Source organism: Sceloporus undulatus, chromosome 1 (genome assembly GCF_019175285.1).
Source record: "Sceloporus undulatus isolate JIND9_A2432 ecotype Alabama chromosome 1, SceUnd_v1.1, whole genome shotgun sequence".
Classification (NCBI taxonomy): Eukaryota; Metazoa; Chordata; class Lepidosauria; order Squamata; family Phrynosomatidae; genus Sceloporus; species Sceloporus undulatus.
Window position 1 is genome coordinate 268038789 of NC_056522.1, and position 17584 is coordinate 268056372.

A 17584-nucleotide genomic window follows, 5' to 3' on the forward strand; every position below is an offset into this window, starting at 1 on the left:
CATTTTAAAAATGCCATGCTTACTTTCCAGCTTTGTTGCTGCTATAATATCATGGCAAAGTGTTGGTTGACTCCTTTTTGGGGGCAGCATCTGCACAGGGATTATTTTTCTAGCACTTGTATGTAAGACCCAGGATAGTCAGAACCCACGAAAAAGGAAAAGGCATCAGAAGAAAGGATTTTGCCATGATGATTGTGTGTTTGTTTTCCCCAGTTCCTTAAAGAAGATGAAAAAAAAAAGAGACTAAGATAAATTCTAACACTGAGACAGGTTTCTGTGTATAGATTCTGTCTTTTGTTGTGTCATGCACTTGAAGGCAACTGCTATTTAAAAAAAAAAAAAAAAGGTTTTCTTTTCCTGTTTTACTCTTATCCGGGGTGCTTCCAGATGAGTTTCTTTCATAAATTTTTACCAGTTTACAATATCTTCCATTTATTAACCCTGCCCCAATTGTCCATGGTTGCACAATATCTTTAGTGTTAGGGCCCCACCATTTGGAAGCACCTCTAGTATCCTGAAAGCACTGCAATATTACTTTTTATTTCAGGATCAGAAAACTAACTGTTTCTTAACCACATGTTCATGGAATTATTCCTAAATTATTCCTAAAAATGCAAAAACATATGTGTTGTTAATTTTGACTAATTTTATGTATATCTCAGAGAGAATTGCGAGCAATGGACAGATAGTAACCCTCCCCCAGCAAATATCAAACAGACACAGAGTTTATCTGAAACATATTTCTCTACAATGATGTGTTCTACTAACCTGAAGTTGTCCTATGCAATAGGATTATAGAATTTTTAATGAATACAGCACGAGGAAAACTTTGGCCTAATTTTATTTGTTAATCCCAACTAGACTCACTGCATCAAAGTGTTTATTTATTGGCTTCCCATTGATTCAAAGGGTCTTCTTAAGCCAATTTTAAAAATTAGATTTAGAGCTTTGTGTGTTTCTGAATAACATCCATGAAAAATGGTTTGGCGTGATTTCTGTCCTCATCTTCTATATTTTAAGCTATTGTAGATTAAAAGCTCACAGCTTAACAGAGCAGAAAAATTAATACCTATGGAATGTTTAATTGGTAGAAGAATGGAATGCAGAGTGACATAAAGTTTTTTCCTGCAATCGATTCTACAATTGTATTGCCTTGAAAATACAAAAGTGTAATGTTCACAGTTTCTCAAGTCAGGAGCATTATCAATACTTTTCCAATAAGCTGTGAGCTTTTTATTGTTGAAATCTCACCAAAATGTGGGGAAAGGGAAGGAGTCACCCAGAGAGACCATTGTATGACAGAATTCTTTGAATTCATACACAGCATGTGGTTATAAAATATATTCAAGTTTTGACAGTCAGAAATGATGTAGTAAATCAAGGGTGGAAGATGTGTGGACTTACAGATGTGTGACCCAACAGCTCCCACCATCTGTTCCTTGAATATGGGACTTTGAGGGCTGATGGGACTTTGAGTCAAACAACATGTGCAGGACCACTTTCCCCCATACCTGCATTAAAGGAAACCCAAACTATTTTCCAAATGTTGTGTTGATGCTTTCATGCAATCTTTTGATTCATTTTTTTTTAAAAAAATGTTTTACTTGAGTAAAACTGGCCTGCCAAGGAGTGTGTGTATGAAATATAAGGAGTGCAGCCAAGTGCCTTTGGGGTATTTCCATAAGACTGGACAACCCCGCTGGTTCACTTGTTGCAGCAATTCAAAGAAGAATATATTCTGTGGTTCTAATCCTTACTTTCTCCATCTTTCCTTTTGTTGTCTTGTTTCTCTCCTGTATTGCTATATTTAGAGAAGAAACCCAGACCACCACCGTAAGTGTGTACTACCAGATGTTTAATATGTTAGGTGTTGTAATAATTATTTTTAAAACTTCAACTTTAGGCAGGTTCAGGTGATTTAAATAAGCAGAGCCACTCAGCTGTGCAGTGACTCACATTTCACTGGTTGTACTTCTTTGGCATATCCAAAGACATTTTTATACATCCCATTGTGATTAAATGTGATTTCCATCAAAGGCAACAGAGATGTTCTGCCAACAGAAAGCAGATGTTTACATTTAGCTGGGAGAAAGCCACTCTCATATTGCTATCTCTGTAGGAAGTACTCAGCCATATACAGAAGCATTGCCATCAATTCCCTGACTTGCAAAAAGTGAGAAAGATGTCAGGGTTAGATAATGACATACTGAGAATGAGGGCAGGTGAGGCTTACCTAGCAACATGCTATAGAAAACACATTGCACAATGTTTCAGGAAAACATTGTGCAAAAAAACAGGCTCTGAGAAGGGATTTAATAGAGGAAAGGCAAATAGAAAATAACAGGCTGCAGGATTCTTGGAACAGCAGTGGAAAGAAGTAACTTTTCCAAGCTCTGAATCTTGATATTGGAATCTTATTACTGGAATATTGCCTGATATTCCAGGGAGTGAAGAAAGGCAATCAGGATGATGTGGGGCAAGAGCTTTAAAAGGGTTTGACAAGAGAAATAAGTTGCAAGGAGCAGAAGGAGTCTGAAAAGAGGTCTGGTAAGGTGAGGTATAACAGTCACCAGAACCAGGATCTGGTAGGTCAATTGTTCGATGATCTATGGACTCCATTGTATGGGGTTAAAAAGCAGCTTACCTTTCCCAAATTCAGTGCTAATTTGGGAAGCAGCCAGGTCCTATCACACAGAAATTGCCACCGAATTGCCACCCAGGTCCATCCCAGATGCAGCCTGGGTCATCTAAGCTGCTTCGTGGCCATTTTTAGAAGTCTGTTTCAATACAGAAGCTTCTGACTTCTAAAAATGGCCATGGAAGTAGCTTACAGGACCCAGGACAGACCTGGGCAGCAATTTGGCAGCGATTTCCATGTGATAGGACCCAGCTGCCTCCCAAATTAGCACTGAATTTGGGAAAGGAAAGCTGCTGCTTTAACCCCATGAGATAGTGTCCTACGTCAGAGTCTTCAGACATGGGATCCATACTTAGGGTAATGACAACAAATAAGGGTGCAAAAGACTGGGTGGGGAGTGAGCTACATGCTTTAAAAGCTCACCCCTTCACAGAGACCAGATCAGTAACAGCTTAGCAACTGCCAGCTCCACTGTGGTACAATTTTCCTTATGATGAAAGATGTTTTTCCACTGTCGCTGGCAAAAATTATGGGTGCTTCCGGGCAAGGCTTTTATCATGCAATCCCCATGCCTCATTGATGGAATTTTACAAGAGGCCCAAATAACGTCTTCCATATGTTTCCTGTGTTTTCTTACCATTTCTTCCAATTTTTTCTCTCTCTACAAAATATACATTAAAGAAAGAAGAAAAATTGAATAGGTGCACAGCATCTTTAGACTGGAAGTGCTCAGAGCCTTCCATCTGGAAACAACAATTGTTAATGTTGTAAATGTTTGAGAACATAACTATGGTGTCAGAACTGCAGAAACCATTTTTAATGTTCCCAATCCCATATCAAATTGAGATGGATTTGATGGTTTGGTGCTGAATTTGAGAGGAAATGACATTTTGTAGAAAGGAAAAATGTGGGTGCTGCCCCATTGTTGAGAGGGTAATTTGGTGCCTCAACACTTTTGAGTTTGACACCCTAAGCTCTTAAGTTAATAGAAGTGGAGCCTTTCCACTTAGGTTTTCCAAAAACTACTAGTTACCCAAGGTTGATTTCCATTACTTATCTGTGTGGGAAATTTTCTGGCCCCAAGAGTCTCACTACTTGAAGTTCTGAGAATACAGTAATTATTCCTGGTGCTTATATGTCTTTCTTTCCTTTTGCCCCATCTGCAAAGGCTGGCTGCACCTAAGATCCCAGAGGGCGAGAAAGTAGACTTTGATGTAAGTATTGCTGACCCTTTCCAATGAACATCTTGTTCTGCTACTATCCCCTCTCAATTTGAAAGTAATTTAACCGACAGGATTTTTTTTTAATAAAAGGACTTCCATCTTAAGTCCTGAAGACCTTTCCAAATAGCCTCCCTAATAATGAGAGGAAATCAGTCTTTGGAGTTGTAATAAATGGGGATAATAAATGTTTGTAGAGTTGAAAGATCTATAATATCTAAAAGATTGTTATCATCCTCATCATCGTCTTCATAGCCAGCCAGCCCTTGCCCTCATGACAACCCTTTCTCTCCTTTCTCTAGGACATCCAAAAGAAGAGGCAGAACAAAGACTTGATTGAGCTCCAAGCCTTGATTGATAGTCATTTTGAAGCCCGGAAGAAGGAAGAGGAGGAGCTGCTGGCCCTCAAAGAGAGAATTGTAAGTTGCCCTGATGTGGTTTGCCCAAGATTATTGTGTCTCCAAGGGAGTAGTAGGTCATAGCTGCCTAGGGCCTGTTATAGACAGCCAAAATAAAGCTGCTTCGAGTCACAGTGGAGGTATGGTGTTTCAATGATGCATGCGTCCTTAGGGCTGGAGCGTGGCTTTGGTGCGACTTCTGGACTCTTGGGACGCATGAATCATTGAAACATCATGCCTCCACTGTGACTCGAAGCAGCTTTATTTTGGCTGTCTATAACAGGCCTAGGATTCCTACATACACAATATACAAAGAATAATCCCTTCCTTCCCACAAAAAAGTCTGTGTGAAGAGGATTCTTAAGAGTGATCACATCTTCAGCCAAGTCTGACTGTGCCATTTTGGGGTTATATGGAACTGTGCTACTAACAAATGCTTAATTGAAAGTTGACCCTTCTACTATTTTCTCATTTCTATTTCCCTAGAACACTACTCACCTGAATTGTTAGTTTTTGGTTATTTTGTCAGACAACAGGTGGTATCTTATCATCAGGTTAAATGCAAGTGTTTTTAGATGAATATTGACAATGATTCATCTAATCAGCTTGTAGATGACACAGATCTCATGTTGGGAAAACTCACCTAGGGAAACTTTGGCTATCTCTATGGGACAACATTTACATTGATTTGGACTGTTCAGACCAAGGGCAGTTTCTTCACTTGAGGACACCTCCAGATGAGGAAAAAGTCTCTAGAAGTCACAGATTTTGTTCCTATATAAACCTAATTTGGAGATCCACATGATGTTTTGCTTCATTCTGAAGTATTTCCTGGGAGCTCCCAAGGTTATCAAAGGCTTTTCATCCCCACTCCCAATTGGTTAAAATTAACTCAGTACTTTCTGAAATGAAATGAATCTGCATTTTCCTATGTCTTTCTATGGTCTCAAAGAATCATAGAAACATAGAGTTGGAAGAGGCCACAAGGGCCATCCAGTTGAAGCCCATCCTGCCATGCAGGAATACACAGTCAAAGCACCCTTGACATATGGCCATCCAGCATTTGTTTAAAGACTTCCAAAAGAGGGAGACTCCACCACTCTCCAAGGGAGTATCTTCCACAGTGTTAGAAGGACTAAAGATGGGTGCTTCCAAGTAAACACAGCTATTGTTTCTATGATAGATTCAACAGAGATCAAGCAAGAGAAAGAGAAATATTAGCTCTAAAACAAAATAATCCTAATAGTTAACCAGTGTAATATTGCTATAGCACTCAAGCATTTTGACAACAGCTTTCTGAATGATAATTTAAAATTCTCAGTGGAAATTGGTTCTGCGTTCTGAGATGATGCATGAGACTGGCTTTGTGAGAAGGGGAAGGGGAAAGAGGCAAGGGGAGGGAAAGAAACCTGCAGTATTTCAAGAAAGAGACTGGAGGCAAATCCATTAATATGCAAGTAGAAAAAGAGATATATTTTTTGCCATCTGGAAGCACCCTAAATAATGACGGAAGTTGCTTGAGACAATTTGTTTTAGCTAACAGCACAAACATAATGATAATGAAACCACTTACTGCTTTCTCTCTCTTTATCTGTGATGGACAGGAGAAACGTAGAGCCGAAAGGTCAGAGCAGCAAAGAATCCGGGCTGAGAAGGAAAAGGAGCGCCAAGCAAGGCTTGCTGTAAGTCCTTCCACATTCTTTTCTCCTTCATTTCATATTGTCCTGCAACAGATCTATCAATTAAGTGAGCATCTTCTGCATGCAGAATTCTTCACTCCTCTATAAAAAGGAATGTTTAGTTTCTCAGAATGTTTATTCTGTGTTTGATGAAAGCTATTTTTGTCTTTTGTATTTCATAGGAGGAGAAGGCCAGAAGAGAGGAGGAAGATGCCAAAAGACGGGCTGAAGATGACATGAAGAAGAAGAAGGCTCTTTCCTCCATGGGTGCCACATATAGCAGCTACTTGGCTAAGGTAAATGAGATCAACTCCTTCACTGAGGAATTAGGGATGTAAGAATAGGTGAGCAAGTGAAAAAAAATAGTTGGAATTCCCTAAAACCTCATGAAAAGCCTCATTCATTTCTAGAAATGCTCTCATTCTCTCACTCATTATTAGGAAGAGTTGGAAATCGGGTTCCAAGAAAAAGTAATGGAACCTTCCTTAGCAATACAAAATCATTAGGGCTTTGGTTTCTTCCCATAGGGTGCCAGCAACTTCATTTTTTAGGAAACATCTTTGAGTTGACTAATGTATTTTCCCTTAATGTGCAAGTGTAGGGCTTCTTAAGCTATGGGATACCCCGCTCCAAAAAATGAAGGGAACACCTGCCCTGGCTGCTGTGTCCTGGACCAAAACCAGGTTTGATGACATTCCCTTTGCTTTTCCAAACCATCTTGGTGCCCCTTGGAAATTCAAGAGAGCCACTGCAGCTCTGTAACCACTTCACATAGACTTCTCTTGTGAGCATCATGCTGAGCCCATCCCCACAGCCCTTGCCTGCAACCATAGGCTTAGCAGAACAACTATAGTGACTTATCTGAAACAGGAAACCATCTTATACTCCTTCCTGTCCCAAATAATTCAATGGGTAGCATGCTTGAGTGAGGCCAGCCTGTAGCTGAGAATGTACACTATCTATACATGTTGTTACCTTTATGTATAGTTTGTTGGTAGATGCTCAGGAGAAGATACAACAAGCCAAAAAGATTCTCATTTTGACTTTGGCAATCTCAGGCCTCGTCTACATGGGTGTTTTACTCCAAGTTCCCCCCAGGCTTGATGCATCCTGCCTACATGATGCAGGGCCAAAACGAATCAGGTCCAGACTATCTTCATGACACCCCCACTTGATTCAGGGATTCTTCCCCCTAAACTGCATTTTAAAAACTCACCTTTTATTGTGGATTTTCAGCAACAATGGGCAATTACATTATCACTCACAGTTCCTGTTCATTGCCAAGTGCCATTGTTGTGGATGCAAGTCACCATGAGGTGCCCAACAATGCTAGTGGGGCTGGTTACCTCATTCTGAGCTCAGCAGCAGTGCTTAGCAATGAACAGGAACCATGTGCGAAAGCACCTGCTCATCATCACTAGGGGAAGAGAGTGAGATAAGGGATGAATTTGGGGGGGAAATTGGGGCCAGAATACTCTGGGGGCAGCCCAGAGTATTCTGGTAAGTGTAGACAAGACTTCTGATTCTCTCTAAAACAGTCATATTGCGGAAACAGTCATGTTATACTCAGGAAGAAAAATATCCAGTTGAAGAAAAGAGGCGGGTGAGACCCTGAAAAAGTAAAAGAAAACCAAGTGATAATGCCTTATAGAACCCTATCATGATATTTCTTTAGTAATAATAGACCATTTTAGATAGTGAACAAAGGATTTCCTGCACCTAGTTCAATAAGGGATAAAATGCTGATACATCTCTGAATCTAGAAATACCACAAGAGAAAGAATTCTCTTCTCGGGGTGCTTGTCCTGGTTGTGTTCTAAGGTTTGTTCTTACGCATCCCACAGTTTGACTTTCTCTTTCATAAGGGAGCAACCTTTCATTCCATGGGTTTGCCTTTTTGCAGAGATGTTTCCTATATTATTCTGAAAACTCTTGTCTCTTGATAGGCTGATCAAAAGAGAGGAAAGAAACAAACTGCAAGGGAACTGAAGAAGAAAGTCCTGGCAGAGAGGCGCAAACCTCTAAACATTGACCACCTTAGTGAAGACAAACTGAGGTGAAATGCTATTTTCCCCATCTGGTACTAGGTGTATGGTTGGGTTTGCTTGATGTTCTTCATTTGTCCTCCATGAAATTGCTTGATGGTTGGATTTCTTGTGATCTGAGGGCTACAGAAAGTCATGAAGTGAAATTCATTTTTTCTTTCCACCCCCCCCCCCCTGTATTTCTGCTTCTTTCTTTATAAATCTTCAGGGATAAAGCAAAGGAGCTGTGGGACTGGTTATATCAGCTGGAAACTGAGAAATATGAGTATTTAGAGAAGATCAAGCGGCAAAAATATGATGTGAGTAGCAAAAAAGATCTGGGTTGCGATTCTTTTCATTGTCACGCTCATAGTTAGGGTCCTTCTGGGAGAGGCATGACCTGACCTATCATTGTCAACAGGATTTACATTTTCATTCAGAGAAATATAACTCAAAATGAAGTTATTCAGAATGAAGCTAGCCTTCTCTAAAGGGAAGAGTTCTTCATGATTGTCTGGAGGGAGAATATAAAGAATTTTAGCCCTATCAGTGAAGTAAGCTGTCTTCATTATAAAGTGCTGTCATGAATAAGATGCCTAACTTCATATTCCATCACAGAAACTAACAGGAGGTGCTGAGGACTGCCATCAGTTCACCAACACTAGGACTGGACTCAAATAATGGTGGGGTGGGTGGGTGGTGAAAATTTGTTCTTTGTTCTCTCATTTGATTTATTCTTCTGCAGAACACTTCCATTGTCTTGCTAACTATACAGGGTATCTACATGCCATGACTACAACAGTATAGGAGACATCCTCTTCCTGTTGGGCAGGAGAAAATAATCCACTTTCCTCTACAAACTGCAGACCTGGTTCCTGCTCTCCAAAAATGTGGGGGGGAAAACTCGCTATATAAAAAGTCTCCACTCTCTATATATGTAAAACCTAATTTGCATAGACCACTGTTCTATCATGTTTGTGTTTTGAAGATGTAAGAGAATGGGGAATCCCTCTCTTAAAACATTTGCTTGGTCCCAGATTGCTAATACAAATTTGGGAAATTTGGTCACAGAGCATTCTAGGTCAGGAAATCAAGAGCCTTGTTGTTTTGGATTGTTTTGCTCTGAGTACAGATTGCAAACATCTGGATTTGTAAAGTACTTTTGATATCAGTGACGCTTATATCTAAGCATGTTTTCCTTAGGCTCATAATATGAGGCTGTTTTGTTAGGTGACACAATGGATACTTTTTAATCTATAATGGCTCACCTGTTGCTGCAGGATGCGTCATTGGATAGACAGTTTTAAATCAAATAGCAGAGAGACAGAACAGGGACCTGAGAGCCATAAAATGCTGTTTGGAACTGTTTACCTCTTTCTGAGTACATATTGCAAACATCTGGATTTGTGAAGTACCCCAAAGCCAATGTAATTATCTTGATCTCTCTTAGATTTTATCACTACGTTGCAGGGTGGAGGCACTATCCAAGTTGTAAGTACAAAAAGTTCACCCAAGTGACCAAAAAATAAAATAAAATAAACAGAAAAAGCAAAGACAATTTACATGCATGAGACTCTTGCATGTTGAAAGTCCAGATTCACACAGATGGACAGCAGGATGGCACTCAGTTCCTGGCAAAGAGAACAAGAAAGTAAACCTTGGACTGGTTTGCCCCCCCCCCCACCTCTCACCAATGTATCTTCCATTCCTTCAGAGAAGGTTGAAGCAGATGAACAGAGTGGCAGGGTCACTCATTCTTAAATATACCCACTGCACTTCTAGATCTATTATATGAGCATCCTTTAAATTGACTAGATAATGGCAGCAAAATAAGAGGAGGAAGAATGAAGGCCACATCACCCAAGAAGTGAATGCATGAGTCTGGTTTCCACAACCAGCTGTTATATTAGGTACATCTTTAACAGAGTCTGTGCACAGCCACAGGAGACCTGATTCAGATGGGGAAAAAATAATCTCTTATCAACAGAATTACTTCTACAGGTCTAAGCCTGAAGCATTGAAAATATTTGTGGAAGTATTCCTCATCTTTAATTTTTGAAGACTAGTGAAAAGCAGTGATTAATTCAGAAGGTTCATTAGTGTGGCAACAACCTTATCAAGAGTCTAGATCTGAGAATGGCTCAGAAACTATCCATCCGGTGATATCCATCACTTTCATATCACCCTCCATCCGTGGACTAGATGTTGGACATTGCAAGGCACTTCTTATGTTGTTGTTTTTTAAAAAATGTTCAGTGCATAGAAACAAATAGGGGAATTGCTATTGACTTGAGAAGTGTGGAGGCAGGCAAGTATATCTCAGTAAGGAAATGACCAAGGTAGTGGGGCAAACTCCATGAAAAGCAGGGGGGAAAAAGACAAAATGGAAAGAAAGCATTGCTTTCAGAGAAACAGCAAGCAAAATCAGTGCTTGCCTCTTTCTTGCCTATCTTTGTTGCCCAGCAGAGTGAGTGCCATGACTGTTGCCTTCAACGTACTGCAGGTTTAGCAATGAAGGTAAGTCCTATGCCCTGAGACAAAGCCAAGGGGCAAAACTAAGCTGGTTCTTTAACAAATACTTGGTTTGAGAGGAAGCACAAAAGTAATTAGTGAACTCAGTTCCACAAGGCAGATTTTAAGTCAACAAGTAAGTATATCAGGTGACTAAACTTTCCTTTCTCTTGTTGTCCTGTTGCTTCCAGTGTCAGAGTCTCTTGTTTCTGCTTGCCATAAAAGAAAGCTTAATTCTCCAAATTCAAGATGGCAGAAAAGGCCAAAATCTGAACTTGGTTTAATTTGAAAGTGTGCTTTCCAAAGTATATTGTTGGCTGATCAAATTAAGAGTTGCAAGTTTGCTCAGTAGTTAATTAGTCATTAATCATGGCTACTGTAGTAATAACAGATAGGACATCTGATCAAGATTTACAAGGGCCATAAGCTTTGCACATTTATGTGGGACCTCTTCATATGTTGCCATAGCCATAAATGAGCTGCTTTTCTCTGGCTTCTTCCTATACTGTACAGTCATGTTTGGAAGTTGGAACCGTATGCATTGAGGCAGTCATGAGTCATTCCACCACAACCATTGTTTCCTTTCCCAGCTCAGTAGCTGTCAGGTAAGAAGGATCCATGTCCTTGCCCACAAGGTTTTTGTCTTTATATTCTACTACATACAAATGTAGTATCTTGAAGAAGTCAAGAATCATAAAATCTTAGAGGTGGAAGGGACCGTAAGGTCCATTCAGCCCAACTCCTTGCCACCACTCAGGAATACACAATCAAAGCATCCCCAGGATATGGCTATCCAGGCTCTGTTTAAAAACCTCCAAAGAAGAAGATGGGAATTTAAAAACCTCCAAAGAAGGAGTGGAATATGCTTCATGGCAGCATATTCCACTGCCCAACAGCTTTTACCATCAGGAAGTTCTTCTTGATGTTTAGATGAAATCTCTTTTCCTGTAGTTTAAATCCATAGCTTTGTGTCCTGGTCTCTGGAACAGCAGAAAACAAGCTTGATCTATCCTCAACATGATAGCCTTTCAAATACTGCATATACTCATGTATAAGTCTAGAAATTTATGTTAAAAAATTGACCCCAAAAACCTGAATCAACTTATCCATGGGTCAATGTAAGTACTGTATCTTAACTCATATTTAAAAGAAGGAACCATCTCCTGATGAAAAGCAAGAGTATAATATGTGAAGTTCCCGACCTCCTTTACTCTCTCATCCATCCAGTCTTAAGACTAAGCGCAAAGAGTTATATCTGCTGGACTTTTGTAAGTTCTTTGACATTGTTTTGCTTTGCTTCATCTTTTAGATCCTTTGCTATATGCCCCTAAATTTTATCTTCGACTTATCCACGGGTCATAGCAAAATCCATAATTTTGGTCCCCAAACCTGTCCTCGGTTTATACATGAGGTCGACTTATAGTCGAGTATATATATGGTATTTAAAAAGGACTACCATGTCACCTCTTTAACCTGCCACAGGAAAGGAAGCCATGGAGGAAGAAATCACAGTATTGTGGTAATGTATGAAGAGACCTGCAGTTTCAATTGCTCAGATGGTCATTGAATGTTTTTATAATAGTTTCCACATGTGTAGTAGAAAATTTCCATTACCATGGTAGGTTTTTATTTTGTAAAGCCTCTCAGTGTAATAGTAATCAACAATTATAGCTTCTTCCAAATGTCTCATCCTGAGACTTTTGATTTCTGTGGATTCAAAGCTGATGTTTTCTTCTTCTACTATAGCAACTCCCAAGGGAAACCTGGAGCTAATTACTGCTGAGCAAACTTAATTGGTTAACGTTCTGGCTTTGGGTTCTTTCTTTTTCCCAGTCTTCATCAACAATGCAGGCCAATCTTTGTCTTCTAAATAAGTGTCATCTAACTGGCTGATAAATCTCCAGGAGAGATTATAAACACTAGAACTGGGTTAAAAAGAACTGGATTTCATACATAGACTACTTGTGGCAGAAAAGAATCACTTTCAAAATACTTTAATTAGGGCTAATTTAAAATGACAGAATTTTCAAACACTCAGAATCTAGAAAGATAAATGTTAATTTCCCTTTTCTCATTTCCCTGCTACAATTTGACTAGTCACATGTAATATACATGGGTTGCATTGGAGTATACAAAAATAAGCACTTTAACAAGGACTGAGTGAGTTCTTCAAAACTTATATGGATTACCAATCCCTGAATCCTCTAGCCAACATGGTAACTTTTCAAATCTCAGGGCAAATAATCTTTCCCTCAGACTGGGGCCCCTGGTTTCCTCAACAATTTATGTCATGAAAATAACATCTTTTCTGGTGATTTTACTGCCAGTTTGTAATGTCTGTGTCTCAGTTCAAAAAGAAAGACTTTAGAATTTCATCCCAACTGTATGAAGTGGTTCCCTGCCAGGTAAAAGCCTTCCCTCCACTATGGGAAACTAGATCACTTTTAAAAACCTAGTCATGTATGTTGTTTGCAGATCACCACTCTCAGGAACCGGATTGATCAGGCCCAGAAACAGTGAGTACTCACAACCCTTTGCCAGCCCAATGTCTATGGAATAGCTGCTCAGGTTTTTGCAGAAGTCACCTCAGTCTTTTAACCCTAATTTTCTTTTTGGAAGGGGAAAAGGGGAGACACATTCCATCCTACTCCCTTCCTGTAAGAAAATGTTGGTGAAACTGAAGCAGACCTATAACCATCATGCAAAAGAACCCACTCCTTTTCTGCCAATCTCTGTAAGGCTCACTTGTCAGAACACTACTCCAGATGGTTTTGAACACAAGAGCAACCTTTATTAAAAGACCTGAGCCATTTCTGAGGTTGGAAGGAACAGGGTGCCATCTAACACTACTCATATCCAGGTTGGCCTGTACCACATGCAATTGATAACATGTGGCCATGGCTGATGGGTTCTTTTCAGCTGGTCTTATGACCTTTCTATTTCTCCTCCATCTAATTCATTTTTTCTTGCTTGTTCTGTGTCTTCACTGTTGCATGTACCCATTAAAATACCTAATACATCAGAAATAAAGGGCACTGGGAGGCAAAATGCAGTTAACAAAAGGGACGATTTTAGAGCATATGGTTCTGGGAGCAAAGGAAGTAGGGAAGAACTCCCACAGGCCATTAGGCTCTTGTGTTCTTCCTGCAAAATCGCTCATGAGTTCAAGGGCTGGGATCACAGAGTATTATCCAAAAAGGCAAGAGCAAAACATTGGGTTGTTTTCCTCTGCAGTAGAACATTATAGCACTGCCAGTGTTTCCTGGTGACTGAAGCACTGTGTTCTAAGGGAGTAATGAGATCTGCCACATGTAATTGCTTCCAATCCATAAAAAACACACCATTTTTGCCTCACCAAGGAAAGACAAATAACCTAAACAACACAACTAGGTTTTTTTGGCTGGTTTGTTTTAAATCAGTGCATGGTGTTCAGACTTTAAGATGTTTGAAGAATTGGTGCACTAGCTCTACAGTAAAGCATGTAACACTTCTAATTAATAACCAATTCCTTAAACAATTATACCTTGCAAAGTAAGGAATACTGCAGGGATACTAACCCAAAGGGTTATCTAGATTTTAAAGACAAAAGTGTACCTGCTTGATGTTTAAAATTTAGGAATTATTTAGGAAGCTTTGGGCCCAAACAGACAGGCCAAAATAAAGCTGCTTCGGGTCACTTTGGGGGTATTCTGTTTAAATGACACATGCATCTTAAGAAGCCAGAAGCTGCGTCAAAGCTGTGCTCTAGTCCTTAGGACTGGAGCATGGCTTTAGCATGGCTTCTGGCCTCTTAGGATGCAAGCAGCATTTAAACAGCATACCTCCAAAGTGACCTGAAGCAGCTTTATTTTGGCCTGTCTGTTCAGGCCCTTTGTTACTGTAGAATGAGAACAGTCTGTTATCATAAAACAGATATAGCACAGATTGAGTGGCATCCTTTTACGGCACAGACAGTCTTAATGCTAGCATATGCTCATTGGTTTATCTGGAGATTGGAATTCTTTTCCTCTCTCTGCACAGACCAAAGCCCCACCAGACTGACCATACAGTTGCTGCACCCCTCTACTGTGACCATTCTGTGCCTGGTTGTTGGGCAGGAATCAGAGAAGCATTTGGTTATGCTCTTCAGTCAGATGCAAAATTATGACATCATCCACAGAGACAAGTAGATGTAATCATTTCATGTCTTGCTACAGGGACATAGGTGCTTCTCTGATCCCCTACCACTCTCACCAGGCGCAGAATAGTTGTGGGAGAGTGGAGGGCTGCAACAACTCTGTGGAATGTTTGGAAGTTGAACCTCTGCAGCCAAGTTTTGTATGCAGAAATACTATGCCATGCTGAACCCTACAGGATTGCAGCCATTATCTGACAAATTTCAAACAAGTGCTAAGGGTTTTACACTGTATTTGAATGTAAGCAGGGGCTACTGTACAGTAGGTCTGTGAGAGATGCAAAAAACATTGAGCTTCATGAATCCTATCAGCCTGTTCTTGGGTCTTGCAAAGCAGCTCAACCCAGCATGTTCAAAATAAGGCATACACAATCTGCCTTTTGTGCCAGTACATCACTGTAACAAAGAGCTATGTTTGTTACGTAAACACTACTGCTACCTATGGCAGCACAAAAGTATAGAATTAGGATTCCAGTAATATCTGTACAATGCAAAGGAAATGGCAACTGTTTGTCTCGCATGTCTAAGGCTGTTTTCAGAACAGATTGTCCTGCTAAGTTAGTTCACAGGTAAAGTATGCATTCTGAGTGTGTGTGCGTGTTCCTGTGTATATGCCACTGTGACAGTTCCTTGTGTACACGAAACTACTGCTGAACAGATTCACTGGTGCTGGAAACCATGTAAGGTTTTCAGATATTCCTTATTGCACAAAGTCATTCCCTCTTCCCTGGATTAGTCTCTACTGGAATCTTCTGGAGGAGCATATATTCAAAGCTCCAGACCACAAAAAACCTTTGGCAATTTATACAGGTTGACTCTCTGGACAAGGTAGTACCATCCAGGGATAAACAGCATGCAAATATTTATACTGCCAGAGGAATCTGTTGCTACTACAGTTCAGAAATTCTAACAGCAGACTAACTTACTCATCAGGAACACAGCAGGAAAGGTACGTATTATGCACGTTTAGCGTGTTCTTCCATATGCATGCCACAAAAAGCAATATTGAGTCATTTGAACTACAGTCAACTATCCACATTTGCAGGTGCGATTTTTGCAGATTTGATTGTTCATGGATTATTTGCTGCCGCCTCTGCTGCTACCCTATGCCATTTTTAATAGGTACTGCAAATCTTGTGAGACTGAGAAGATGCAGCAAGTCCCTATTAAAAATGGCATAGGACAGCAGCACAGTGCTGGTAAACCTCAGCCATCTGCTTCTGCCTCATGAAGAAATTTCACCACCTTGAAGTCATCCATAGTGGACTGAATTTGTGAATCATACTTTTTATGTGTGTTGAATATGGTTTGGAGGGCCTAGAGTTATTTGCATTTTTTCCACTTTCATGGGAGTCCTGCACCCCTGAGTGAAAGTAGAAGTTTGACTGTATATCCATGCATCTGAGGAAGTAGACCTAATATATAAAAGTTTATGGTACTAGTTCTTTCATAGTTAGTCTCAAAAGTGCTACAAGATGTCTTTGTTTTGAAGTGTAGTTAGAGAAATCTGATACTACCCTTGTTTCCAGTGCCTGTCCCCCAAGGCAGATCATAGGCTGCAGATCACTGGCTGCAGCATTTATGCATGGGTGATCAGAATGCAGAGTAGGCAGAAACTGGTCACAAGTGTTACTGGTTTATAGGCATGGATAGAGCATTGTGTATAAAATCCAGGGAGCAGGATCTTCATAAAATTTGGGAGTGGAGAGTTTACAAGTCTTGACTGAACCTCCAGGCCAGTTTTTATACCACATGGTGACCATCCCATGTTCATTACAGGATAGGGGTGGGAATCGTGTCACTTTCTAGATGTTATTGGAGTCCAGGTTCATAACCAGCACAGGCAACGGCGAGGAATGCTAGGAGTTGTGGTCAACAATATATGAAGGCTGCATCATTTCCATCCCTGATATAGGGCTACTTGGGATGAGATAAAATTGCTTTGGGAACTGGATTTAGATCAACCCGTCACTCAAGTGAAACTTGCAGTGGCTGTGAGCAAAACATTAAAAACTGGGAGTTTGTTTAATCTAACTTAATGCCAACTTCCCCATCTGGAGGGATGTCATGTTAGCCTGTGATAGGGACTTCTAAGCTTCTTAACAAAAGAGCAAAGTCAAGGGCAGCAAAAGAAATGATTGTGGCAAACACACTGACCTGTTGTTTTTCCTTATTTGCATTACAGCAGCAAGAAGGCCGGAGCCAAGGGCAAAGTTGGAGGACGCTGGAAGTAAAGATCTCAAGGGTGCCGGCAGGCAGAATCGTCAGTGGCAGTGGCATGGCTAAACATTGCTGGCCTCCTTTTCCCTCTTTAAATATGGATTCCATTCTCTCGCCTAAGCAAAACCATAGTGGCAACATCAACCTGGATTGCCTACTGCTTATTTTAAGAGCTCCCACATCTTTTAGAACCATTGCCCTGGAATTGAGATGTCTCCCTGCTGACACCTTTTCTTATCTGCTGTGTGTGTCCTTTATTTTCCTAACCCTACGCTGCCCAGTAGATTGCAGTGTATGAGTCCTTTGGTTTTGTAAATAAAGTGTGACCGATAATATACTTTAGCTGTGCAGCTCATGACTAGCCATTCTTTGTCTTCCTTTACCAAGAATGTATCTTTTAACAAAGGTGTAGAGTTCATTGGCACAGACAGTATGTAGAATCTAGCAAAGGGTTCTTGAAGTAAATACATGCTAATTTATATCCAGCAAAAACTGTACAATGTTAAGATACAATTTAATATGGTATGCATTTTTGATCTAATGCATATTTAGTTGAAACCTGTGTCAGAGAAGAATACATAAAACTGCAGCTTTAAAATAAAAAATGCTAATGGGAAAATTTGGGGTCATAAGAAAAAAATAATACTTATGGATCGCAAGGTGATTTCAGCCCGAGTCTTTAGCTGTCCACCATGCCTGGTCTTCCTGAGCCCCCATTAA

The 17584-nt window shown here is 40.2% G+C and overlaps 1 protein-coding gene across 42 annotated transcripts in view; it reads left to right on the forward strand.

Moving 5' to 3' along the window:
* TNNT3 (troponin T3, fast skeletal type) overlaps positions 1 to 17206 on the forward strand; it is a 47548-nt gene extending 30342 nt beyond the window's left edge. For 41 of the 42 annotated variants that reach the window (XM_042470729.1, XM_042470788.1, XM_042470806.1 and 38 more), the window contains 9 exons: positions 1812 to 1833; positions 3807 to 3852; positions 4161 to 4277; positions 5861 to 5938; positions 6118 to 6231; positions 7882 to 7991; positions 8189 to 8279; positions 12946 to 12986; positions 16830 to 17206. In XM_042470729.1, the coding sequence (XP_042326663.1) occupies positions 1812 to 1833; positions 3807 to 3852; positions 4161 to 4277; positions 5861 to 5938; positions 6118 to 6231; positions 7882 to 7991; positions 8189 to 8279; positions 12946 to 12986; positions 16830 to 16878 (668 nt within the window). In that variant the 3' untranslated portion in view covers positions 16879 to 17206. Of the gene's footprint in view, positions 1 to 1811; positions 1834 to 3806; positions 3853 to 4160; positions 4278 to 5860; positions 5939 to 6117; positions 6232 to 7881; positions 7992 to 8188; positions 8280 to 9409; positions 9451 to 12945; positions 12987 to 16829 lie in introns of all 42 variants that reach the window. The other variant, XM_042470721.1, reaches the window with a different exon arrangement.
* Positions 17207 to 17584: the final 378 nt, after the last annotated feature.